Consider the following 27072-nt stretch of genomic DNA (forward strand, 5'->3'; position numbering starts at 1 on the left):
ATGCACAGCATCATCCTCCGCTCCTTGTTGTCAGAGATATCCGGCCAACACAGCGTCAGAAATACGTATACGAGTACCCTCGGGGACCTGGTGATTATGCGGGTATTCATTCGTCTGTACCTTGGGACAAGGGGAGAGAGAGAGACAGAGAGGGACAGCAAAGAAAGAAAAAAAATAGGTGAAAAAAAGGTCAAGCAAGACCACGACCGAAAATTCCAAAAAGCGCAGAGCCCACAGCAGAGAAGCAGACGGAAAAAAAGTGTGGGATGGGACGACAATGACTGGTCCCGCCGCGCTGCAACGCCAGAAATCTGTTTGAGAATTCTGCAGGGGTTCCATCGCTCATGTTCCTAATGCGAGGGTGGGTGCTGCACAGAGAAGGCAGAGAAGGGAGGGGTCGTCACACTGCTTGAGGCAATGGGCCCATCCACCCACCCCACACCTTTGCTGACCTTGCACTCACCTCACGGTACGTACCCTGCAACCCTTGGCCCCCTGCCATGCACACCTTAAAGTAGGTTGGCCAACACTGGCAGGGAGAGGAACCGAACGGCCGCCGGGGGGTGTGTGTCAACGACGACACTTGCTTGCTGCTGCTGCTGCTGCTGCTGTTGGTGCCTTTACAGTGGTGGTGTAAAGAAAGGGCTGCAACCTACCAATCCATCCATCCGTACGCCTTTCCATCTACCCTACCCTTCCCTACCCAGCCCTGGCTTTGCTACGCACGGCAATTGCCCTGCAGAGTGGCCATGTACCTACCTTCTTACTCTCCCTGGCCTTCTGTCTGTCCTAGGTATCTTTCTCCAAAGGAAAAAGAAACGCTCCTCTGGATTCTTCGGCGGGCATCGATTGAACCCTGAAAAACAAAAACGGTCAAGACGCAAGCCAACAATAGTTTATGACAGAGGGGGAAGGCGACATTCAAGAGCGAAAACGGTGACAGAGAGATCATCGACCCGCATACGCCGTTAAGATTTCTCGCCTCTTTCCGCTGTGCATCCCAAGCCTTGGGCCCCCAATGTCATTGGGCGTGCCATTCCGTATAGCCAGCCACCCTCGAGGTAAAATGACCCGGCCAAACCCACCCGCCTGCCGCTGAATGAGATGGAATTCCACCCGCTTGGATTCGTTCCGTCCATTTCGGCCCAGCGCGGGATGACCCTCGCCAGTCGTTCGACAGGTTATCTGTTTCTTTCCATTGGACGACGACGTCGTCATCGTCGTCGGCGTCGTTACTTTCTACGGACGGACTCTCCGTGCGCCGCCTCTCTTGCCCATTCGGCCGTGCTGTACGGGCTATCCGAGCCTGCCTCCTCGCCGTGCGTCTGGTGATGCAGTAATTAGAGGCAGACGCAGACGCAGACGCAGACGCAGCCAGAGCGAATGCGACTGCGGCTGCAGGTGAATGAATGCAACTCACCCCCCTCCCCCTAACACCACCAAACAACGGACGACGTCCTAACATGTCGAGGGTCCGCCCGTCTGTTACACTCTGCCTCACGGATCAATTTGCCTAGCCGCCCTGCCGACTGGGAACCCAAGACCTTGGAGGCCAAGCTTCCAGAAACCAAGCGTCGCACTAACAAACCCTCGCCAGATATCGTTGCTGCCTCTGATAGTGTCACACGGCGACCCTCTCACCTGTTTGTCGCATTGTCGGTGGCGGCGTCTGCAACACATTGCTAACAAGTCATGCTGGAGGACGGGCGAGGCGTCCAGACCAACGACAGCCCCCTTCACCTTCGCCCTCTCGCTTTTTGCGCGCACCCAGGCATCTCCCGTCTCGCCAAGGCCCGCCAGAAACCGGATCAAACATACAAGAGAGAAGGGAAATGTTAGAATACCTCCCTTGCTCGTGAGCTCTAGAAGCTCCATGGAACCGCTGCCCACAGACCCGGACATGTCACGCCGCATTGCACACCGGACACCCGGCTCTCAGTTCTTTTAAAAGAACGGATGGACGAACTGCCAAACAGACATTCTCGGGCGTCGGTGTGACCAAGGCCAAGGACAGATGTCGAAACTTGTTCTCTGTTGCTGCCGCTGCTTCTCCAACTGCTTGGGCAAAGTACCGTACCGACCAGACAGGAGAGGAAACCGGCATGATGCTCATCGTTCATGCAACTAGGAGGCGCAGACAGGCTTGAAACCGTTCCTTTTTTTTTTCCCTTTCTCTCTTTTCCTTTTGCATTGTTAAAAATAATCTTTTTTTCCTTTTCTTTTTGCCGCACGTCTCACTTCCGCTTCTTCTTCGCATGCTGCAGCCAACATCAACGCGGTTGTCAAACACACAGCACCTATTACGTGACACCGGGCCACTCACTCACCGCTCCTGGTCTCGCCTTACCTACTACGCGAATAATGGTACCATCCTGCGGCTTGCATGGCTCACAGTTTGAAGTGCTTGGTCAAGCTAAGTACACCAAGGTACTAGCCGCTCCTGATCTGACAGGCTTTCCAACCGGGCGCGGATTGATGAGTCTACCATGCGGCCTGTGCTCAAAATACGAGCGATGGACTATCGCTGGCCACAGCCTCCTTTTCATCGGTGCGTGGCTGTCACCGTCTGCTTGACCACTGCACTACGGTGTCTGTACCCCAGAGACAAAAGCAGGGACCAAAATCAAGAGCAGAACACGCTTGTCCAGATGGAGAAGCCCCACATGCCGTTTGGAGAGCGGGAGTACTGAAGTGGAAAAGGAGAGGTGAAAAAAAAACCCCTTCTTGGCCGCGTGCCCCCGGCATTCAGACCACACTGCCGCATCGTCTACACTAATCCGCATCCTTGATCCATTCTCTCCAAGATCGCCACTCTTTTTCGGCCTCGGGTGCGGGCGGTGGAGGGTGGAACGGACCCCTCGAACCCTGCGAGGCAACGAGGAAATCCTCCAAGCCACACAGATACTCGTCACCACCCCTTGCCTACCGTGCTATCCGTCCATCACATCCGATTGTTCCAGTGAACAGTTGCGTTTCGAACGGTGAAGACGAACCGAGGCGCCCGCTCTACCAAGGAATCCATCCCTGCCCAATGGAAACTCGGCGTCCAGAAGAAAACAAATGCAAATATTTTGCAGCTCCAAACAGGGCATGCCAGACCCGAGCCCCTAAGATGAGCTTTCCGCCGGCCCTCGCCGCGGCCCGTACGCAGTAGGGGACCGTATTCCACGAAGCATAATGCCTGCGCTCGAGTCTCAGATTCAACGCCAATAGCCAAACTTCTGGAACCCATCGTCTTCCAGCTGAACCTACCTGATGTCCGCCGCAGGGGATCCCACGCCTTGGTCACGGCGAGACTGTTCACGCCCACCGGACCGTCGTGTCGCCAACAAATGCCATGTACGTGCATGTCCGCACGTCTGGCATGCGGCCTGCCAACATCATCTACTATATGCAAGATATGGCTCTCCATGTAGATAGTCTGACCATTGTGGCGCGTCAGTGACGGTTTGGTTTAGGTGAGCATAACCCGCCGGTATTGAGCCCTGTCGGCGTGCCATCGGTAAAAAGGGGGCCTCAGCCACAGGCAAACTGACAGTTCTGACAATGGCCTCGGGGCCGGTACCAACACTATTTTCAATGTGCCTCCTTCTCTTGCTCTTTAGGCTTGTCAACACCAAACACTGCCCCCCCAAAGACTCCGGTGTCCAGCGATGCGCGTGGCGGGACTGAAGTCTGCACCTGCCCTAAGCTGGCCCATGCTTCTTCATTTCCCCATGCCCGCGACACGTGGGAAAACAGGATACGATTTCATGAGGATCGCCCCCCCCTAGCAGGTGCAGCACTCCCTAGCTTCAGCTCGGCTTGTTCCTGGCCTTGTACACTACCAGTCGTCCTTGGCTCGTCCAAAGACCGTCGAGGACAAGACACGCCGCGCAATGGATCGGAACATTGCTCCACCGCCTTTCAACGCCGCCCTCCCCCCCTCCACCCACGCGTGCTGGGTGCGAAAAAATAGAGTGCGCGGCGGGCAGAAAATTCACGCGACGTTTCCCTATGCGAGGTAGACTGGTGGACCATATGTAGGAACAATCTCTAAATCGTCGTGCCTGCAGCAGTGTCCGCCCGCTTTCAGGGGCTTATCCCTAGCCCTGCTGACATGGTCACGGACGAGATCCCTAAACTATTGAGCGTAGCTTGGCTCCGCCCTCGTCAACGGTCCTCCGTTACCTTGGTGGCGCCGATGTGTTCAGCAACAACCGCTCACCTAAACATCGCATAGGGGTTTTTTCGTCCAATGTTAGTACTGCAAGGGGAAAAGTATGTTGATAGGGATGCCGTCATGGGTGAAGACGAACGTGCGTTTCTGTTTAATGAGCTAGGCCAAACCCCCTACCAGTGCCCTATCAGATCTCCCCTCCGCGATGCTGTCTGTCTGTGCAGTTCGACGAGTGGTGGCAGTGGCAGCATCAAGATTACACGGCAGGCAAAACGGCAGCCACTTGAAGATGTTCTGGATCCAATCGGGCACGCTGGCCCACGGCGTTGCCGGCATGAAACGAGCAATTCGCGATCAGGACTGTCCCCTGGGAGTGGGTTGACGTGTTCCCACCAGGTGGTCCCCCCCGGACATCGCGGTGCTGGTCGAACGCCATCATCCTGCCTGCCGCCCCGACGACGATCCTACAACCAACAATCGCCGTTCGGCCCATGTCACCAACGCCCCCGTCGACAGGTGCGTGAAACTGCGTGGCTGTCCAGCTATCCAAGGCCTCGTTAGCCTAGTCCATGTCGCGAGGTGCCTTAGTTCGGTATCTTGGGGTTTCTAGTGGCCTCGCTTGATCCAAGGCAACATCGTTCTCGCCCGCCAAACGAAACAAAGTGCTCCCCATGTCGGACAGAGCTGCCAGTATGTTTCAGACATGCCTGCCAGGGCGACACGGCATTCCCGCTTTCTTGGGGGCACAGAAACACAGAAATCGCTTTCCAAAGTGGCACGCATCTGCAGGCATCCGACGTCAAAAACTTGCAGGCGAGAGCTGTCACTTCCCACTCCCCCCAGGGTGACTATATGGGAGAACCCTTGATGTCCACACGCTGTTACCGTCTCCGAGGTCCAAGTCCCGCGGGCATCATGTCGTCGTGGCTACTCTCAGTTCATGAAATGCAGAAGTAGCTTGCTTCTTTGCTTCGGTTTTGGTAAGCTGCTACTCGGCCACGACATCCAGGGTCGCGTCACCAACCCGGGATATTTGAAGCTCCTACACCCCTGGGGTATCACTCCCCGGATTCGAGAGCCCCTCCTTCGCTTTCCGCATGTCAGATGCTCGTTGTGGAGAACGGGGGGTGTCGCAGATCCTTCCACACCGCCGCGCCTTGTCGGTCGGTCGGTCGGTCGTCATTCGCGGCGCGGGGAGGGACGGAAGGCCCCAAGCCGAATACCGCAAGAAGCAGGCGTCAATCATGCGCATCGGTGGGGACCAGTCCCCTCGAGAGCCCGTCGCAGATAGCGATATCGAAATGACGATGGTCGACCCCTCCGTTACGTGTGGCAGGATCCCCAAGCTCTGATCGGCGGCATGGACTCAGCGGGTTGACAGCCAGCAGACTGACAGGGGTGGTTGTTTTCTTGCCTCGCCTTATCTGTTGTTTGCTTATTTCTCCCGTCAGGCTTTCTTATTCCTGGATTGATTCAAAGCCAGGGAACGGGAATGGCGTCCCGTTCGGATTCTGGGCAATGCTTCCCCTCGAGATCAGCCCAAGACAACTGAGGTGCGCTCTTGCGCACGCCCGGCGAGAGAGGCCACAGGAACACGGAGGAGAAGGCATGGTTCTACAGAATGGAATTAGAACGAGACAGATCCAGAAGGCCCTGCTTGATTTATCGTGGAGCAAGTTTTTGCCGCCTGCTGGATCGCTCCCATCTGGGACTCGGTCTCGGCCACAAGTGTCTGACAGACCAGCCTTCAACAGTCCAGTCAGGAGACTGTAGTTTTTCTCTTCTCGCTCTCTCCCTCTCCTCTGTCTTGCTTCCACGGGTGCCTGGCATGGGGGCCGGGACAAAGTTACGGCCGGCAAGTGTCGGTATTCGAAACGTCGAGGTCCTACGGGCGTCAGGTCAGGTCGAGACAGGCCTCTCTGTCTCGGACGGGATGGCGAGCGAGGCGCGGAAGCTTGGGTGCCGCACAGAGGAAGACTTCTCCCGGACAGAGGATTCTCGGAGGACGAGGCATGGGGTTTCTAATGTGTCTGCCGTTTATCGTGCATTGCTCGTTGTTTCTTGAGCTTGTTCGCGTGCCTCGCTTGGACTGTGACTGGGAAAACGACGACTGGAACAAGGCATCAAACCCACTAGCAATTAAACCGCCGATCAAGTTATCCGCGCTGGCTTTGCCGAACCCCCTCGCACACGAGTCTCGGGCAGATGCTTCCCTGGGTTGTTCGGCAATGTTGAGCTTGCTGGATCATCGCCGAGGAGCTCTGGTATCCCAACCCAAGATTTTTCGGCGCTCTTTTTTATTTCCACGCCCGGCTATCCCCTCATTTCGGGGTCTTGGCATGCCGGAATCAAGATGTGCGTGTGGTGTTGGTTTGGTTGGTATTCCAGTGCGCCTCCCAGAGTTAATGTAGACAGCTTGTGGGGGTAAGAAACGAGCCATATGACGAAGGCAACTGTTGGGACTTCCGAGGCAGGACCTCTACGAATCTTAGGGAGGAGCGACTACCTTGTATAGGACGCACCTTTTCGGGTGAGATATCTCGTACCGATAGGTGTCTATTCCGTCTTCATTCGCCACTTTCAGAGGTCAACGCCGGGTTGGCTGTAAGACATGGTGTTTACATCCGAGCGAACAGGACAAAGACCAAGGAGTGGCAAGGCGCAGGAGAGAGAGAAAGAGCAGTGTAGCTAGACGTTGTGTTTGCGCAAGGCGGCTGCGTGTAGGCGAAGTATCGGGCCCTCCGACCAAGCCGCTCTGCACCGCGATATGTACTGGGCCACTGGCCTCGACTCCCCGAGTGAGATTACGTATCAGGATCGGGCTTCGCGGCCGCCTGGGCTGTGTGCTAGCTATTCCCAAAGAACGATCGCGCAAGGCACACTCTGTGGTCGCCCGTCTGGGAGTTCTCGGATTGATTTGATGCTCTGTGTCCGTTTCCTAGCAGGTATTGGCGAGCGAGAAGAGGGAAAAGCAAAAAAGGCTCTAAAGAGGTGGGTATCATAATCTTCATTTTTTTTTAACAGTAATACCATGCATTTCTCGGGCGCAAATGAACGGGAGCGGGAAACGGTCCCCAAGGCTGAAAACCGCTGATATCTCCAAGCACTTGAACCCAGGTACTCGCTCCCGCCACCCCATGTGTCAAACCTGCCCAAACACCGAATCGTCACCTTTACCCCTTTCACGCTCGTCTTTCGACATGTTGCTCCTCCGTCTCCTCCTTCTCCTCTTCCTCCACCACGGCGACCAACTAGTCCACGGCCGCTGACCCGCGTCTAGCCCCTCTTGCTGCTGCTGCTGCTGCTGCTTGGGCTGAGAGGCGTGCGGCGCCGGTGGCCGGCGGCTCGTCAGCCGCCTCTTCCTCCGCGGCTTCACCTCGGCCGCGTGCACGCTCGCGGTCGGCGGGAACAGCGGCTCCTCGGCGCCCGAGTTGACAAAGGAGCGGAACGGCCACGCGAGGGCCGCGAGGGCGTGCTTCGCGAGCGAATACCCCGCGCGTGTCTGCAGGAGGATGAGGAGGACGACGAAGGGGACGCAGACGCAGACCATTGTCACGGGGAAGCGCCAGTCCTCGGCGGGGATCGTGAACTCTGTGATTCCAAAGACGGACTGTGACGCGGTGGTTGATTTGCGTTAGACTCTGAAAAAAGACACAAGAAAGGAGAGCCGCGCGGCGCCGGCGCCGGCGGCTGTGAGGAGGGGGAGGGGGAGGTTTGCTTACGGTTACGAAAGTCAGGGGGAGGAACACCATGGATGCCAGCGTCAGGATCTTGATGTTGTCCCCCTGCTCGATGGCCCGCCGCGACTCCTTGATGGAGCTGCCGCTGAAGAGTTGGTCGCGCAGATTCTCAATCTCCTTGCGCGTGGCGGCGTTCTTGCCGTGCACCGTCTCCAGGTCCCGGCACGCGCGCTCCAGGTCCGACCGCAGCACGGCCATCTTGTCGCGGTACGACCGCCCCTCGGCGGACTCGGGCGCCGGGTGCGGCCAGAGCGTCGGGTGCCGGCCCTCCCAGAAGTCGTCGGGGAAGTTGTCGTGGTAGGCGGCGAGCATGGCGCGCAGGCCCTCGTTGATGACGCCCAGGGTGTTGTAGGCCCAGAAGTAGCGGCGGATGTAGGTGAAGTTCTTGTCCTCGAAGAGCAGCTTGTCGCGCAGGCGAACGTCGAACATGAACTCGGTGGGCGGGGTGATGAGCTTCGCGATGCGGGCGTGGAGCGCCGCGTTGCGCTTCGTGGCGTCGCGGTACTCCGTCACCAGGGCGTCGAGGAAGGCGTAGGGCCCCGACGGGAAGTTCTTGTGCGCCTCGGCGTCGCCGCCGCGGAGCGTGTGCTCGTCGTCCGGGAAGGACTGGATCGAGAGCAGGTGCCAGGGCGCGAAGGTGTCGAAGAGGAACCCCTCCTGCGGGCCCTCGCGGCGGCGCGTCTGCTTGACGGACTGCCTGGGGGGGCCGGAGAGGGAGAGGGCGAGGATGGAGCTGCACTCCGAGACGTCGATGTGGTCCCGCGAGCGGCGTTCTTCTGGGCGTTTGTCGTACTTTTGGAAGGGCGCGGGCTCGAGGTCCTCGCCCACGACGGTGTAGTACTTGAAGACGAAAAAGAAGCTGCGCTGGCGGAGGCTCGAGGGAGGCGTGTCCCTGGCAAAGGCGCGGTGGACATGGGCGGTTGTTTTGCCCTTGTTCTCGTGGTCTGTTATGAGGTGGTCGAGGAGCTCCGACATGTCAAAATAGGGAGACATGGTCATGTGGAGAGCGCCGAGCATCAGCGCAGAAGGCTCTTGTAGGATAGTAACGAGACCCACGGCCTGCCCGTCGGCGTGTATTTCCTTGAGGGCGTTCCAAACCGTTGGCGCATCCACGATCTGGCTCGGGGATATGACTGCGACGGCGGCAGCGCCCGCGGCAGCGTCTCGGGTGCGGCGGTCCGGCTGCTTGCCCACGGGCCGGGGTGATCCTCCCTTGTCGACATCGTACAGCTCAAAGGTCGAGCTGACGTAGCCCTTGTTTTCGTAGGCGGCAAAGGTCTCAAAGTCTTGGCTCTCGTCGATATCGGACCGCCGTTTAATCACGTCTGCAAGCGCGATGGCGGCGCCGCCGGTGAAGTTGAAGCGCTTTAGGTGGCGGAGCAGCTGGCCGTCGGTCCACGAGACGCGCTCGATGGGTTTGGAGGCAGCCAGCGCAAGGCTGCTGTCAGAGCTGCCGCCGCCGCGGGGACCTAGCACGTCCAGCAAGGGGAGATACTCGACATCTAGCTCTGAATGGATCGAGGCCGGAACGTGCTTCCTCTCAGTTCCGTGTGGAAGCTGGCGTTTCTCAATAGGTTCGGAGAGGGTTGATTGGCGGGCGCGACGGAGGGTAGATTGGAATGTTGCATCGAATAAGAGCGTCGGGCTTTGGACGGGGCTCTGGACGGGACTGTGGGATGGCCGCAGAAGCGGCGACGGCTGCAGGATGTTTGCCGTTCGGGGGTCTGTTCTTTCTCTCTCGGCACTGGGCAGAGAGTCGAGTAATGTGCGCAGATTACGAAGATATTGTCCGTGGCTTGCCTCGACGGCTCTGAACAGCTCGTCGAGACTCTGAGTGGACATGGCGGTAGTGTTTTACTAGTCTCTCTATTTTCAATACTGACGAAACAACTCAAACAACAACTACCAACTAGGATGGGGTGAACCTGCAGATGAAGATGTAATAGAAAAATGAGATAGAGGTCTGTTCCTGGGACAACGCTCTTTTATATTCACCTACACAGCCTGCTCCAACATTCTAGGGCGACACGGTCAGAGTAAATGGAACAAGTCTTCGGCGAGCACGGCGAGCACCAGTTGCCTTGCATGCATTAGCCTAGGCAACCTCAGTGACCGACCGCCAGATCGATCTGCTTCAAATGCGGCTGAGCCGCCGAATCATAGTCGCGAGGCATATGTGCTTCCACGGGCTTGTGTGTGTTTGTGTGTGTGTGTGCATGAGTCCAAATGGTACTAGCATCGGTCCCAAAATGGCTTCTTGGCCTTGGAAATGCGACTGCCGGCGGAGCAACACCGAAACCAAGCTTTCGACCACTAGCCAGAAGGGGGAGGCAAGGGTGCATTAACCCTCCCGTACGCATCTCTGTATACGCTGGCAAGTGTGAGAGTGACGCAGGGCAACGGGGATTTGGAAGCACATTAGGTAGAGGGGGGGCGCAGAAACCGGCAGGGTCCGGCCAAGGTGAAGCAAGGTGAGGTGGGCAGGATCGGAGTTCAGCAGCGATCGCAGGAAAGTAGGGCTGTCGGCGCCGGTCACCGGGCGGCTTTTCGCGGCTCAGCCTGCTTCGGTGGTTGCCTTGGCGGTTGTGAATGGCGGTGCCGACAGATGGCACATCTTCAGCTGGAACAACTTAACTTGCGGGTGTGTGAGCCAAGGAAAACGAGGGGGAGGGGGAGGGGCAGCTATTGATGGGGCCGCGTAGAGTCCGCCGACCGTTTGAAAATGTCTCAACCCCCATGATGCGAGCAAACGCGCTAGATTCTGCAGCATTGCTTCGCCGTGCGGAGCTTGGCATGCGTCTGGGGTAATTGAACAGCTCGCCCTTCCTTTGACTCACCGAGCGGAATTTCCGTCCAGCTTTCTCTACCTAGATTAGCCGTGGTCCCGAAGCATTTGTCACCAGATAACGCATCCATGTCCACAGAAAAATGTATCATTTGCATCTAATTACTGGGACCACGTCCCTTGGGCCGCATCTATACTGAATGGCTCAGGTACCATATGCAATCATCATCCAGGTCGTATTCTTCGTGTAAACCGCCATCCTGTGCATATTCTAGTGGAATACCTTCCTAGGCCGGCAAAACAATGGGGTATGGGCAAAAGCTTCAAAGAAAATCTCGACATGTGCCACCTAGTGCGTAGCGACCTCGGCGGGCTTGGTTGTAGAGCCGACGGGCTTGTCGGAACTATCGACGTCCATGGCGTCGTCGTCGGCAGCTTCGCCCTCGCCCTCTTCCTCCTCAATCTCGTCCTCGCTCTCGCCCTCAATGTCGACACTGCCGTCATCCGACAACTCGTCCTCGTCAACAGGGGCGGCCTCTCCCTCGCCGCCCTCGACACCAGCCATCTCGGCGTCCTCTCCAGCAGGCTTCTCGCCATTGGCATCAACCTCGAGGGCGGCCTCCTCCTCCTCGCGCTCCTCAGCGCCGTAATCTTCCTCGTCGGCGACAAGATCAGCCTCGGGCTGCTCAGGCGGGAACTCGGCGGGGGCAGAGGCATCGTTGTCCCTAGAGGCATGTTGTTAGCTCCATTTTCTCTTCCCCCCCTCAACGCTGTGATGACGTACCACTTGATGGCGAAACGAGTCACACGAGGCTTCTCGGCGAGGACGTTGCGCTTGACTCGCTCAATGATGGGCTTAGCGGGGGGCTCCGCGTTGAGTTCCTCCGAATCGTATTCGTTGTTGACGTAGTAGCCGACACGGACGAACTCGCGGCCGTCGTAGGCACACGTCAGGAGGATCACAGTGACACCCAGAATGTCGGCATCGGGGATTCTGGAGGTGTTGGGCGCATCGGCCTCGAAGATGAACTTGTTGACACCGACGGGGACGGGTCCGACGAGGAGGCTGTCAAGCTCCTGATCATATTGATCGCTTTTCCCTGACAGTTAGCGAATGGCGGTGTATGTGAAAAATCCACTTCGACTAACCTGGTAGCCGAGCCAACGTAGGTCAACTTCCACTCGAGATCTGAACAAAATTTTCTTGTCAGTAAGGAAGGGATTGAAGATGGTGGTGTAGCGTCGCATACCCTTCTCCAGGGACTCCAAGCATTCGAAAGTGATCTCGAACTCGTACTTGTCCGTGAACTTGGCGGGGTTGTTCAGAACCTGAACACCCAGAAGCGAGACAATAGACATCGTGAAAAGTAGGCGGCCCTGTCGGGTTGCGAGGGTAGGATGCGAGATAGAAACTAAGTCTGGGCGACTTTAATGAAGGAAGACAGAATGAGAGAGCGCCGAGTTGTTAAATCCGACAGAAATGATGGGTTTTGGTGGTGGGTTTTGGAGGTCGGCTTGTTTTGGGGCGGGCAGAGGGGGGAGATGAAATAAGATCGCTTCGGCTCCTCAATTGCGACGGGACAACGAACGTGGGACGTGGGACGCGCCTGCGGCCTCCTGACCGCGAATTTCGCGTAGAGTGGTACCCGCCCCTTGAGCTAGCTCCTTTCGTCTGTCGCGCCAGCCTGTCAGTTCACTCCAGCAGCAGTGCTGTTGGATGTTCCGTTGCCAGGGGTGGCTGTTGGCGTGCTTGGGCGATTGACTTACAATCTAACATAGGTATTCTTCACTGATAGAGAGTAGCTTGACACCTTCGAAAGAAGCCTTGAAAGCTACTAAAAAGGAGGCTGAAGCCAAGCGAAAACTCACACACAACCTTGAATTTTTATTTTTGCTCCAAAGATTCGAAGGCGAATGTTCTAATTGTAGCAAGTGGCATGATCAAGGCTATTCATTGGATCCGCAGCTATTGGCTGTTGGGGGTTCTCCGTTGCAATGCCCTGCAACTCGTCTTGGACAAATACAATGCCCCTAAAAAGCTATAAACTCAAAAGTGCTAGACAATAAGAGCCAAAACCTTTTAGCATTGCACCAATATAAGGTAGTAAGGCACATACATACCAAGAATGTTGCCTCGGCGTAGGTGCTGCTGGAGAGTCCAAGCCAGGCAGATAGTGATACCTTTTCTAATCTTATCTTATCGGTAGCTCTCCCCACACTAAAATCCCCGACGTTTATCCAGGTGACCGCCAACCCACGCTAGCCTGATTTCGGCGGTTGCTCACGCTCCAATCTTTCACTTCGCCAACTTGCAGCCTCACACTTTTTGCGTCCGGTCGCCCTCATTGTCAACCACATCAGCTTCGCCGCTCGCCGCAGCCATCATCGACCTTCGAGAGCACACGGCAGCAGACCTCTTCTTTTCGAATTCTTTCCTTTCCGTCGTCCTTTGACCGTCCCGCGAGCCGACTCACGTCTCCTCCCCCCAGCACCTGCAGCGCAATCGCGCTTCAGGCGAACCATCTGCTCACGGCTAACACAACGGGTGTAGCCCATCGCCTCCAGCACCACCTTGCACAGTCTTGTTGCGCCTCGAATCGATCGATTGATAGCCTCTACTAGTGTTTGCTACGGAGACTCGCGACTGACGTTGTGCGAGCCCTTCGACGCAATGGATTCCGAACTCCCGCAGAACGACCAACACTTCGAGGGTGCGTCTTGGGGAGATGAGGGATATGGAGAAGCAAATGATATACAGCATAGCGACCAACAAAGTCAAGATCCTGCCTTCTCACTTGCCCAAGCTGCGAATGGTGACTCAGAAGATGCTGGCGAATATGACCCAGAGTCGGTCACGATAACCTCAGTTCCAGAGACCACAGAGTCCAAGCCCCCGGCCGCGTCTACCCCTACTCCTACCCCTACCCCTATCACGTCCACGTCCACCAAGCCGAAATCAGGCAAACCCAAAACACAGGGAGGATTCCTAGTGGGAGACTCTGACGATGAGGAGGATGCGCCAACCCCTGCTTCTAGCGCTGCCGCTGCGCAAGCTCCCGTCGTACAACAACCCCCTCCCCCTCATGTACCTACCCCAGTTCAGGGCCAAGCGGGCACCACTCCAGAGCAACCGAACAATGGTGCTGCTGCGAGAGCGCCCAGTGCAGCGCCCAGTGCAACGCAGGTGCCGCCCCCTCAGAGTGTGCAGCCTGTTCCCAGCAGAGACCCAAATGACACCGTTGGTATTCTGGAGGACCGCGTGAAGGAGGACCCGCGGGGCGATATGGATGCATGGCTCTCTTTGATTGCCGAACATCGTCGCAATGACCGGCTGAACGAGCTGCGCGCCGTGTACGATCGCTTCGTCCAAGTCTTCCCTCAAGCTGTGAGTCTAGCCTTTTCGTGACTGCCGAGACCTACCGCTGACATAGTACAAGGCCGACATTTGGGCAGAGTGGGCACAGCTCGAGCTGGACTCCAACCGGTTTCAGGACGCCGAGGGACTTTTCAACCGATCCCTGGTTATCGTCCCCAACGTCAAGCTCTGGACCGTGTACCTCAACTACATCCGCAGAAGATATGATCTTACCAACGATCCTAATGGCGAAGCACGCCGCATCCTGAGCATGTCTTATGATTTCGTGATCGGTTCGGTCGGCACGGATCGAGACTCGGGTCAACTGTGGAAGGACTACATCCAGTTCATCAAGAGCGGGCCGGGTCAGGTTGGAGGTAGTGGTTGGCAAGACCAGCAGAAGATGGACCAGCTACGCAAGGCCTATCACCGTGCCATCACGGTCCCAATGTCCGCGCTCACGGACTTGTGGAAGGACTATGACCAGTTTGAGATGAGCCTCAATAAGACTACTGTGAGTTCAAAATTTTGACTCTCACTGAGAAACATGGATGCTGACATTTCCCAGGGCCGCCAATTTATTCAGAAGCGATCACCTGCATACATGACAGCCAAGGCGGCAAACTCGCAGCTCGACCGCCTGATCCCTAGGCTTCAGCGCACCTGTCTTCCGAGACTCCCCCCTGCTGCTGGTTTCGACGGCGACCAAGAGTTTCTGGAGCAGGTTGACATCTGGAAGAAGTGGATTCAGTGGGAAAAGGAGGATCCGCTAGTCCTTCTGGATGATGAGCCTGAAGCATACAAAGGCCGCGTGCTGTATTGCTACAAGCAAGCATTGATGGCCCTTCGATTCTGGCCCGAGATGTGGGTGGATGCGGCCGAGTGGTGCTTTGCCAACAACATCGCCAAGGACGGCAAGGAGCTGGGTCTTACTTTCCTGACGGATGGTATCGAAGCCAACCCCGAGAGCGTTTTGCTGGCTTTGAAGCATGGGGACCGTGTGGAGATGACATACCCCGCTGGGGACGACGAAGCGAGCAAGACTGCTCGCGCGAAGGCGATCCGGGAACCATACAGCCGTGTCCTAGACACATTGTACGCAATGTCTAAGAAACTCAAGGAGCGGGAGGAGAAGGAGGTTCGCAAGATCGAGGAAGCCGCTGCCCTCGATCCGAGTATCAAGAACTCGATCGAACGCAACGACGATGAAATTGACGGTGACAACCCGCATCCCGCCGATATTGGAAAGGAGAATCATATCAAGGCCGTCAAGCAAGGCTTTTCAGTACAAACAGACATGCTCAAGCGCACCATCTCCTTTGTTTGGATTGCGCTTTGCCGGGCCGCACGGAGGACACAAGGCAAGGGCAACACCAATTCAGGCCTTAGGCAGGTATTTATCGAGGCTCGGGGGCGGGGCCAGCTTACAAGCGATGTCTACATTGCGGTCGCTAAGATGGAGGCTCTCATCTACAACGACCCGGCAGGCGGCAAGATCTTTGATCGCGGTGCCAAGCTTTTCCCCGAGGATGCCAGCTTCATGCTGGAGTACCTTAAGTTCTTGCACTCCAAGGGTGACACGACAAGTAGGCCGCCAATCCCCAACTTACCCCATCTCAAGCTAACCCCCCGCTGCAGATGCTCGCGTCGTATTCGAGACTTGCGTCAACCGCCTGACCCAGAAAGAAGAGAAAAGAGACCAGGCCAAGCAGCTCTACTCGTACTTCCACAAGTACGAATCGCAGTTTGGAGAACTCTCTTCGATTGCCGAACTGGAGAAACGCATGACGGAGGTTTGGCCGACGGACCCCAAGCTCACCCAGTTCGCGAACCGCTTCTCGGTCGAAACTTTTGACCCAATCGCCTATCGGCTCATCATCTCGCCGGCTGTGCAGCTGCGGCCGAAGATGCTGATCCCAGCCATTGAACAGCCGACTTCGGTCCGGCAAAGCCCCATGCTGCCGCCGATCCGACAGACAGCCAGCCCAGGCCCTCAATATATGAACGTTACGAACTCTCCCAAACGGCCATTTGGGGGCGATGATTTCGAGGAACTCAACAGGCCGCGGAAGCTTGCACGAGGGGAATCGCCTCTCAAGGGTGCCGCAGGCCGTCGTCTTGACCAACAGAGACGGAACCAAGGGGCACCCCTTTCCCGAGACATCACCTTTTTGCTAGGCATCCTACCCCAGGCTCACGTGTATGCCCTCTCGCCTGGTGCCTTCCGTCTCAACGCCCCCAACCTCGTCAGTCTTATCAGAGACACACCCGTGCCGGACTACAGCGCTTGGAAAGCTCAGCAAGAGAATAGCGCTCGGCAAAATAACGGTATGCAACCCCCTTCCCATGGCCGGCAGGCCTCTGGTGACCATGCTGGCTACGGATCGTATGGTGGTGGGCGGAACTCGCCGCAAAGAGCTCTGAGTCCATTTGACGGCGCCGGACGCCGGCTAGCATCATCTGGCTACAGAAACTCTCCCCTCCGACCTGATTCCAGTGGTGGATCTACTCAACCTGCTGCATACCGACAGGATGCGCCTCAGCAGGGACAGTATCCACCAGCGGCTGTCTCCTATGATGGAAATATCGGCTGGGCACCGCAACCACCCGCTGGCTACGGCCAAGCGCCGGCGCAACCACATGGCAGATATCAGTATTGATCTTGGAGCTGACAAATGGATTCAGGGGCCGGTTTTCGAAGGGGTTGGAATTAAATACGAAATTTGATGCGCGAAAACGTTATGCAGTCGTCTCGTGTACCTTTGTTGTCCAAGGACGGCATGGTTTGAATGGGTCACTGAGCGAGGCGCCTGCCTCCATACCCCTATACATATCGCTCGGACTCGAAATCTCCAGCGCCATATCCTCGCCCGTTATTCTATCCTCCATCGAGATATTCCTCGTTTGCGTTGTTGGTTTCAGGGGGGGGCTACCGCTTGCGTCCGTCTCTTAGAGACCAGAATCGCAAGCCGACTTCAGTGTTCTGTATAATATAAAAAGTTAGGGGTTCCGCATCGATGGGGCGTTCAAGGCGACGGATACTCACATCGTCAAAAAGCATACGCCATTCGGGTGACTGCAGAATTGCACCCGTTGGCTAAATGAAAATATTTCGGAGGATGGGTGAAAGAACGGATGAATTGCAAACATAGCGCTGCTCGCGGTTAGCCAGCAGCTTGAGTAGATGAACCCAATATTTCGTGGCCAAAATCCGTATTGTGCACTTCGTGATGTTTAGCTATTTCTCTGTGTCTTGTGACATTTGAACCGTCCATGTAGATAAGGAAGAACCTGGCAGCTGTATAACATCACAGGCTTCTTGCTGTCATGGACAAGCTGCTGAGTCTTGAGCATCTCATACAGCTTTTGGCTACTTGATGGTCAGGGCACTGTTGGGAGAGTATCCCTGTGGCTGCCACAGAGGGGGCCAAGCCGACAGGCGCGGCAGAGATGATCTGGCAAGCCCCCCCCCCCCCGACCAAGATTTGCCCCGTTGATTCACTCGGGTTTTGACCATCACACGGTAAACTTTGCGCGTGGATTTCAGCGGCATAGGGATAGAAGCATGTAGAGGAAACCACAGCAACCTCGTATGCTGCCGCACAGTTCAAACCGGCCAGCCATGAAACGCCTGATATAGCGGTATATCCAAAAACATTTAGCGGCAAAACAGTAGTTGAGCAGATCAACATCGAATCCTGTGATATTGACGTTCATGAAGCCATGATTGATTTGCGAGATCTTATTTGACTCCCATATCCAAGTGACCCCAGGACGTGCCTGCTTTCCCATGCAGCGGATCTTATTCTGACTCTCCTCTCGACGGGGTCTTGCCAGCATACACCAATACCAACGACAACATCGAGTACATCATCGCCAACATTTCTATCTAGCCCATTTACTTGGAACGGCAATTAAACAGTCCTTCTGTTTGGCATTTGAACAGCCAGTGATAGACTCTTTCCCTGTCCGTCTCCTTCGGTTCCTTCCCAGCTTCATTATCACATCGTCCAGCCTTACATAAACCTGCTCACCCCCCCCCCCCCCCTTTTCAACATCAACTTCTTTTCCTTCCAATCCAAATCCACAACCAGCACAGAAGAACTTCAACCAAGCAACTCCAAGGTAGGCCTTTACATTTAACCATCCATTGCCGCACTTCTCAACCCCATGACACAAACACACATGCAAACCACTCGTACTTGAGCGCCCATCTACACCGAATAATTATCCCACACAAATACGCATTCCTCATATCCAAACGCCTGCAATTTCCAGAACCGTTGAACTACGGCAAGCTAAGCCTGGCCCAGTTCCTTCCTCTTGTCGTTACAGTTGCGCCTACCCGCGCCTTCCACATTTCTTTTCCTTCCAAGGCAGAGGCTTTCCTTCATCCACCCACCCACCCTACAAAACCCTTTCCTCCCTCCAACCATAAGCTGGCCGTACTCTTCTACTTTACACACTACCACAGAAGCTTAATCCGGCCTGGACCAAGCCAACTCATTCTGAATCAATCCATTCAACCTCCCATATCGCCCTCGTCCCCACACATACAAGACTCTCTCTCCTTTCACATCTGCCCTTCTACAAAGCGCTAATTCCCACCAGCAATCCCAATCAGCAAAGTCACTGGACTTTTCCAAGGTGAGTATTTCATTCCACGGTTCCTTCTCGTTCATTCCCTTCCTCCTTCCGTTTCATCGAATTCGGACCCTTTCTTACAAAAAGACCTCCGCCTCCAATCCAGTCTCTTCCACTTCCACTTCCATTTCAACCCTTCGACCCGTTACCTATTATTCAACACAACAGTTCAACATCAACCAACATCACCCACACATACTCAGACTAATCCTTCAACAGTAACACAAGATTACTTCAACATCGGTCTCAACCTGCCGCCCAAGGTGAGCTTGAACATTGCGATATTCCCTCTCCGCGAACTTTCCAGCCCCGTTTCCTCAGACCTCCCTTCTCCTCAATCTGCATGCTTGGCCTATTAAGGCAAGCTCGATCAGAATATTCCTCTCGGTCACTCTATCTTCACGTTAAACCTCAACCGAATCTCAACATCAACCCTCTCCATCATACAGCCAGCCTGGCTTTCTTCAAGCGTCACTTCCCCTAATCCTACACATTCATATCTTGCTCTATTCATCACGAAAACCCAACAACAAGTTTTAAGCAAAGTTGCCACTATCAGCCAATATCAGTTGCGAGTCGCGCCTGTTGCAATATTCCCAGTGCTTTACTTCCTTCTCTCCGTCGCTGAACCAGTATCTCATATCTCCCCCAATTCATCACCGCCTTCTACCGAAGCTTTCCCAGTCGTCACTTTTCAGTCACACACATCACTTACCATCTTCCATGCTTCGATTCACTTAGGAGTCTTTTCTTTTCCTCCGCAGCAACTGACTACCTTTTTCACAAAAAGCAAGCCGTCAACCAAACAGCAGGATGTCTTACTCCGGCCATTACAAGCGGACTCGCGGTGCAGCTATCAACATGGATGGTTCCACTGATGGTCGATCCGGCTCGCAGGGTGGATCTCCTGGTCGTTCATCCTCCCGGGGTCCTGCCAGCCCCGGTAGATCCCGTTCCGGATCTCAATCGGCCCAGAAGAATCCCTTCGGACCCTCCATGGGATACGATCCAGCCAAGCCTGAGAGCCGTCCTGCGAAGGACCATATCAATTCCCGGATCGACTTACCTGCCGAGTCATTTCTCAATGCGGGCGAGACCCCGTTTATCAGGCGACCGGGCTTCAATACCGTTGGAAAGCCAGTCAACTTGGAGGTGAACCAGTTCCGGGTGAAGCAGTGGAATGACAGCATGACGATCTATCAATACGACGTCACCATCACCCCAGCCCCCCTGAAGTACAACGTCGTCTTCAAGAAGTGCTGGGCGCACCCGTCCGTTCAGAACATGCTGAAAAAATACAAGTGTCTCTGGATCTGCGACGGACGCAGACTCGCCTGGTAAGTAATTGACGACTACAGTATTCTAGCTCTTGCTGACTTTGTACAGGGCTCCTGCCCCAATCAATCGTGGCGAGGAGCGTCTGAACATTGATCTCGATGACGGCAAGCCGCCCCAGAAAGGTGGCAAGCCTCGTGACAACACGTTCTTCTTTACTATTAAGCAAACGACGACGATCAATTTGGCGGCTCTCGAGGCTTATCTAACTGGCAAAATGGACTGGGATAATTCCGTCCTTGAGTGCATGAATTTCCTTGACCACTTGGTCCGTGAGTATCCAAGCCAACGGCTCTTGTCGATCAAGCGAAACTTCTATAACGAGCGCACAAAGAAGAGTATGGAGCTTGGTGCCTGCTTGGAGGTCGTCAAGGGGGTCTACTCTTCGATCCGCATGAACCAGTCGGTCATCAACAACGTCGGTCGTGGCTTAGGCCTTAATGTTGACGTTGCCAACACTGCCTTTTGGAAAGGTAACTTGCCTCTACACTTCGTTTTCAGGGAATTTCTAGCCACTTGTGACAAGAAGTATCGGGGGCTTCAGCCGGCTGATCTTGCCAACGCCCTGAAGCCAGTCCGGGTCACTGAGAGGGGCAGAACAATCTTCGCCATGTCAGACGCCTTCAAGCACCTACGAAAGTTGTCAAAACTTATCTTCAGCCCAAAGCACCGTGGTAAGGAGAGTTGGGATAAAACTTACGGCATTAAAGCTTTTGCCTTCGGCCAGCAATATGGCGAGAAGGGTGCCACGGCAGACAACATCCGGTTTACAAACAACGGCGAGGAGATGACTGTGACCCAGTACTTTCAGAAGACGTATGGATACACGGTTCAGCTTGGTAACTGGCCAATGGTGGAAACGGCGAGGTCTGGCTTCTTTCCTATGGAGGTCTGCATTATCAAGTCTATGCAGCGATACATGTTCAAGTTGGACCCCGACCAGACTTCCGCCATGATAAAGGCTGCCGTCAACCGACCTAACCAGCGTAAGGCTGAAATCATTGATGCGAAGAATCAGCTCGCATGGAAAGAAGATCCATACCTTCGGCAGTATGGCATTGTCTTTGAGGACCAGATGGCGAAGACGACGGGAAGCTTGCTGGAGCCCCCTAAGATCCAGTTTGCCAACAACGTCACCAGCCCTATGTTTTCTGGTCGTTGGGATTTACGAGGCAAGAAGTTCTGGGTTGGCAACCGCCAGCCCCTCCGCTCATGGGGTGTTCTGATTCTAGAAAACTCAACCACTAAGTCGGCTGCTCAGAACTTTGCACAGTCGTTCAAGCAAACTTATACAGGACATGGAGGCAAGATCGAGAAAGATGCTGTCATTATTGACAGTGAGATGAGAAACACTAACGTGGCTGATGCCGTCGCCAAGGCATACCAGCAGATTAAGGCCAAGACGGGCATAACGCCTCAACTGCTATTTTGCGTGCTGCGGTTCAACAATGTCGGCTCCTATGAGCGCATCAAGAAGTCGGGCGACTGCCGTTTTGGCCTCCTTACTCAGTGCGTTCTTTCACGCCACGTGGAGAAGAACCAGGGTCAGTATCACTCGAACGTGGCCATGAAGGTGAATGCTAAGCTTGGGGGCATTACATGCCGAATTCCTCACCCTTCTGGACCTAACACCAAGGCCCCTGCCTTCTTCAAGGAGGTCACAATGATGATTGGTGTCGACGTTTCACATTCGACCCCTGGTATTGAAGCCCCTTCAATGGCCTCCATGACTATGTCAATGGACCAAGATGCTACATTCTACTCTGCGGCTGTAGATACCAACGGGTACCGCGTTGAGATGCTCTCCCCACTCAACGTTCGCAACTTTCTTGCCAGGCTTATGCCTATTTGGCACAAGCGTATGAACCATCCGGCGCCGCCCCCTCACATCATCTACTTCCGCGATGGTGTTTCTGAGGGCCAGTTCGCGCAGGTTCTACAGTACGAGATTGGAACAATGAAGACAATGTTCAGGGACAGGTACCCCAACGCCAAACAGCCTAAGTTCACTGTTATTGTGGCGACCAAGCGCCATCACATCCGGTTCTTTCCCCAGGCTGGTGACAAGAACGGCAACCCACTGCCTGGAACCCTCCTTGAGAAGGAGGTCTGTCACCCCTTCTGGTGGGACTTCTACCTCTGCTCGCACGTCGCTATCCAGGGCACCGCCCGCCCCGTACACTACACGGTCCTGATGGACGAGGCCAAGATGAGCCCAAATGACCTTCAGCGTATGATTTACGGCCAATGCTACCAGTACGCTCGCTCTACCACCCCTGTTTCCCTCCATCCCGCCATCTACTATGCCGATCTTGCCTGCGGCCGTGCCCGTGCCCACGAGAATATCGCCACTTCTCAAGGATTCCGGTCCGGCCCCAAAGCGGCGGAATTGGCGGACGAGTTCGGCGCCCGAGGCCAGAGCATGTTCGAATCTGAGCGACCGACCGAGGCTTTGCCACTTCTTCCATTGGGCGGCCAGGGCGGCGACGCGGATCCTCAGAGCACCGAGATGTTCAAGGGAACCATGTGGTATATCTAGCTAGACAGGGAGTCTGGCTGGGTGATAGGTGAGGAGGGGGTCTAAGAAGATGTTGAGAGAACTATGGTTACGACAGAGGCAATGAAAGGCGATGGAGAATTATCGCGAGAGACGGCGAAGGAAAGCATCGATATATTAATATCGTTGCCTATTCGCTGAACGTACAGGGTGGCGGCATCACAGGGAGGATCGGTTTACTAGTTCCGGGTTTGTCCGTGGGATGGGCCTCAATCAGTGGAAATGGTAGCTACGGCAGTGCTTGGGTGAGCAGGTGGCCGTGGCATCTTTTTAATTTGATAGTGAACGTTGCCTTTTCTCGACTTTCTTCGCATATGCCACCTGTGATACGATGACCCTATGGCCTTGCGAGTTTATCACGAGTTCAATGGCAATACGCCGCCGTAATCTAAAGCTTTATTGTTCACCAACACCAATAGAGGTGAGATAAAACGTCAAGAGCGAAATGCCAAAGCAAATCGGAACGCTTAACACGAGAGAAGGGCGAAGTAAATTTAGTGTAGAAGGACCAGAATAGATTGGCGAAACCGTTTGGGGTTTGGTCGATGATGAAGGGAGCAGCACCCCCTCCTCCCCACCCTTTCTCGACATGGCTTCCTTGAGAACGACGAGTCGGGTTCCGTTGCGCCCTGACCGACGACGACCCACCGCCCTGCGACTCCCAAAATCGTCCTTGTTCCGGCGACGGCTTGGGCTGGGTTCATCGCACGTGAATGGACAGATGGCTGGTGCGGGCGCAAGGTTGGGGGAGAGGGATAAGATGTAAAACGAAAAAAACTCACCACACCTTGGGATGCCGCTGTGAAATTCTGCGGGCAAGTTCGTTCTACTTTTGCTGTTGTGCCTAATGAGAGGGGAGGTGGACGTCATCGACACTCTTCGGACGGACGAAAATAGACAGACATGTTGCGGTCGGAGGGGGGAGGACACATACGGGTCACATAAAGTCAAAGGGAAAGGGGAACAGGCCAGGCCGGATTGGAACTCGTAAAAAAAACTCCTTTTGAATATAAGTTCTTGGTATAGTTGTACATGATGCTCGTAGACTTCACAGTGGAAACATTGAAAGTCAACCCTTCCCTCTCCCACCTTTACCTCCCCCTCCCACAGTGAAACACCCGAAGACGCTCCATTTTCCAAACGCACGCAAACAAAATCAAATGATCCCTTCCCGCCGCGAGAGTTGGTTGGTATCATGGTGGATGGAGGAGGGATGGACGGTGGATGGGCCCGGACCCCACACAAGCTCTCCGCTTTCTTCCCGAGCTCTGTCCCCCTCCGCCCCACCCGGGCCATGACATCAACGCAACTCCACCCGTGCCAGCCCACCCCGGGGTCAGCACTTCGGCACATTATGACCCGGGAACCAGCATCCCGGCTTGTCGCATTCCGCCACGCCGTCGGCCGTCGCCTATTTGGCTGTGACGACGACGTTGGGGATGGCGAGGCTCTCGCCCTTGCCTGAAGCAACGGGCATCTCGCGCGCCTTCTCCTCGGAGCCAAAGTTGGAGCTCGCGCGGCGGCTGAGCGTCACGCCGGCGGTGGAGCGCGCGCCGGGGCCGTAGTTGATGTTGCTCGCCTTGTCGAGCGTCTCCTTGCACATGCGCAGGAAGACGGCGCCGAGCTCGGGCCGGTGCAGGGGGATGAGGCTGAAGAACAGCGAGGCGGTGATGCGGAAGAGGGTCTTGCGGTGCAGGCGCACAGAGTACGTCTCCTCGAGGAAGGTGAAGAAGTGCTCCTGCAGGCTGGTGAGGAGGTCCGAGTCTGCCTCGTCGAGCAGGGGCTGGTTGTTGTCGAGGGCGCCACGCAGGTCGTGGTTGTTTGCGCTCATGAAGAGGATGTGGTCGTAGCCGCAGAGGGACTGGAGGACCTTGCCGAGGTCGTAGTGGATGTCGCCCTCGGGCGTCAGGGTGTTCTCGAGCTGGCAGCGCACGTCGATGAAGCTGACGAGCTTCTCGTCCTTGGAGAGGATGGCGTTGCTGAAGACGGGGTCGCCGTGGATGACCTGCGCGTGCACGCCCTTCTCCTCGGCCTCGTAGGTGTCGAGGAACTCGTTGATGCGGGCAAAGAGGGAGGCGGCGAGGGGCCCCAGCGCGTCGTACTTCTCCTGGTACTGGTAGTAGCGGCTGCGCAGCTTGGAGCCGTAGTTTGCGTAGATGTTCACGCGGTGGTTCGCCCGCGCGAGGGAGTGCTCCTCGAACTTCTTCTCCAGGGCGTCGGGGATGTTGAGGGTGGCCTTGTCGGTGCTGGCCGTGGTGTGGACGGAGTGGAGGGCCTTGAGGAGCGAGATGAGACGGCCCTTGGTGATGGAGCGACCGACCAGCAGGTGGGAGAAGGTCAGGCCGCGGCGGTTCTCCATGGTGATGTTGTAGGTGGTGGTGTCGGGGATGTAGTCGACGTTGAAGACAGTGGGGAAGATGTGGGCGATCTCGGCGGGCAGGTGGGAGTAGAAGAAGAGCTCGCCGAGGATGTTCTCCGACTTGCTCGACTTGATCACCTTGTCGCCGATGATCTGGATGGTGTTGAAGTCGCGCGCGGCGATCATGCCGGCCTTCTTCGCCTCCTCAGCGGTGCCGGCCTCGTGCCCGATCAGCGCAGCCGGGTCGTGCTCGTCCAGAAGCCAGCCGATCTCCCGCATAGTATCCAGGTTGGCATTGACCGCCAGGTCGTCGACGTAGACGTCGGCGTAGGGCTTGCCGAAGTGGATGTCGTGGTAGGGGATCTCATACTTGGCCAGCTGGGCAAAGGTCACCGGGCCCACGTCCGCGAGGACGGAACCCAGGTTTCCGTGATGTGTCCGCATGCGACGAGCGGTTTGCTGTTGTCCAAATTAGCGAACTGTACCCAGACGCGCCGCGGACCGAAGTTGGTCCCCAGGCTGCCAAGAGTGTCCGGATTCAGACTTACAATGATGATGTAGTGACCCGCGTTGTACAGCTGCTGCACCAGGCGGATGTTCTTCTCAATGGGAGGGCAGGTCGAGTAGTCTCCGGCAATGGCGGGCACGCCGACCAAGGTCATGTCGAGGTCGAAGCAGAAGCGGCGCTTCTTCAGCTTGATGGGGAGGTTGGAGGTATCGGTCTTGAGGAGCTTCAGGAGGTCCTGCAGCTGCTCGGGCGTACCGACGACGCTGAAGTCCTTGGTGCTGACGGGCATGCCCAGGTAGGGAACGCCGTTCTGGATCATGAGGGCAATCATCTGCGAGGTGTAGTACTCGCCGACCTCGGAGCCGTCGGGCCTCTTCATGTCGAGGTTCTCGGCGGCCCATGACTTGAGCTGGCCGGCGGACGGGAAAACGTATGCGCCCGTGTTCGCCTTGTTGGAAATGGCCTTCTTCTCCTGGATGTCGACGATGCGCTCCAAGCCGTCCCTGCGGTAGTGCTCTGTTAGACATGTTCCTGAGGTGCTGCGCGGCGTGGCGCCGGCGCTCCCAGGCGACCACTTACTTGGTAGGTTCCGTCTTGATGTAAGAGAAGATGGGCTTGTCGCCGACGTCGGGGAAGTAGAAGCAGCCGCCGTGGCCCTTGGGCATGTTGCGGATGTCCTGGAGGACATCGGCCCAGTAGATGGTGTCGCAGTCAAGAGAGACGGTCTTGCGCTCGAGGTGCTTCTTGGTCATGCTCTGTGTGACGATGTAGAGCTGCAGGGGTGGGAATGCGTGTTAGCGATGCGCTCCCCTCATCTTGCTCGGCCCTGCCCCTCCATTGGCGAACGGGGCGCGAACTTACCGTCTCGCTGGCGCCCTTGGTCTGGTGCCGCAACCGCAGCAGCCTGAAGTCGATCTTGGAGAAGGTCTTGCTGACGAGCTGGCCGATTCTGAACTCGTCGTCGACCTCCTCGTTGATGGCCATCCACAGGGTGTCGCCGGGCTTGAGGCTCAGGTTGTCGATCAGCCACAGCAGCATGGGCCGGCCGACGATGTTGATCAGGGGCTTCGGGTACCGGTAGCCCTCCTTTGCGAAGCGGGAACCGATGCCGCCAATGGGGATAATGACATTGATGGGCTCGTAGTCGAGGGTGCCGTTGGCAGCAGCGCCGTTGGCGGCTGCCTTTGCTGGAGGGGCCATTGTGTCGTGGGGGAGCGGTCAGCGGCTGATGTGTCTGTGGACGGGCGCGGGAAATGGCCGGCTGCAACGAGGGAGCTGTGGAATGATATTGGCAAAAGAGTCGCGAGACCCGAGGGTGCGGGAAGCAACGGTTTGTCGCGAACAATGGGAATGTCTTGAAGCTTTTGGGGGAAGCGTGGCGGTGAGACTACAGCACCACAACCGAGAAACAAGACTACATGCGCTTCCAGCGAGTGTTTGAGGAAAGCAGTATGCGAAATCTACAGTTTCCAACCCGGCACTCAAAGACCAGGGAGAGAGGGTAAAAAAAAATGAGGGATGCCAAAGGAAGGAATTGCGAAGCGGAAGGGCTGAACAGAAAAGGCCGCCCAGCGATGGGGATAGGTGTCCCCCTCTTCAGCAAGGTACGTATACGGTAAGGTATGGTGGT

The 27072-nt window shown here is 56.0% G+C and overlaps 5 protein-coding genes across 5 annotated transcripts; 2 read left to right on the plus strand and 3 right to left on the minus strand.

The window, feature by feature from the left end:
• Positions 1 to 7301: 7301 nt before the first annotated feature.
• On the minus strand, positions 7302 to 9741 carry EsH8_I_000492 (cora-like Mg2+ transporter protein-domain-containing protein; the record flags this gene model as incomplete). Its single annotated transcript, XM_083267905.1, has 2 exons — positions 7302 to 7769; positions 7882 to 9741. 2 exons carry the CDS (start codon positions 9739 to 9741, stop codon positions 7302 to 7304), a joined length of 2328 nt encoding a protein of 775 aa, XP_083118343.1.
• A 1292-nt stretch (positions 9742 to 11033) lies between these two features.
• On the minus strand, positions 11034 to 12043 carry EsH8_I_000493 (nucleosome assembly factor ASF1; the record flags this gene model as incomplete). Its single annotated transcript, XM_083267906.1, has 4 exons — positions 11034 to 11409; positions 11469 to 11777; positions 11834 to 11873; positions 11935 to 12043. 4 exons carry the CDS (start codon positions 12041 to 12043, stop codon positions 11034 to 11036), a joined length of 834 nt encoding a protein of 277 aa, XP_083118344.1.
• Positions 12044 to 13355: 1312 nt separating this feature from the next.
• On the plus strand, positions 13356 to 16753 carry EsH8_I_000494 (cleavage polyadenylation factor subunit RNA14; the record flags this gene model as incomplete). Its single annotated transcript, XM_083267907.1, has 5 exons — positions 13356 to 14069; positions 14122 to 14553; positions 14608 to 15625; positions 15678 to 16367; positions 16725 to 16753. 5 exons carry the CDS (start codon positions 13356 to 13358, stop codon positions 16751 to 16753), a joined length of 2883 nt encoding a protein of 960 aa, XP_083118345.1.
• Positions 16754 to 19496: 2743 nt separating this feature from the next.
• EsH8_I_000495 (Piwi domain-containing protein) lies at positions 19497 to 22557 on the plus strand (the record flags this gene model as incomplete). Its single annotated transcript, XM_083267908.1, has 2 exons — positions 19497 to 20020; positions 20070 to 22557. The coding sequence occupies 2 exons, from the start codon at positions 19497 to 19499 to the stop codon at positions 22555 to 22557; spliced, it is 3012 nt and encodes a 1003-aa protein (XP_083118346.1).
• A 1429-nt stretch (positions 22558 to 23986) lies between these two features.
• On the minus strand, positions 23987 to 26642 carry EsH8_I_000496 (capsule biosynthesis phosphatase; the record flags this gene model as incomplete). The annotated part of the gene is made up of 4 exons (XM_083267909.1): positions 23987 to 25393; positions 25483 to 25945; positions 26022 to 26215; positions 26304 to 26642. 4 exons carry the CDS (start codon positions 26640 to 26642, stop codon positions 23987 to 23989), a joined length of 2403 nt encoding a protein of 800 aa, XP_083118347.1.
• Positions 26643 to 27072: the final 430 nt, after the last annotated feature.

This window comes from Colletotrichum jinshuiense, chromosome 1 (assembly GCF_051148585.1).
Source record: "Colletotrichum jinshuiense chromosome 1, complete sequence".
NCBI lineage: Eukaryota > Fungi > Ascomycota > Sordariomycetes > Glomerellales > Glomerellaceae > Colletotrichum > Colletotrichum jinshuiense.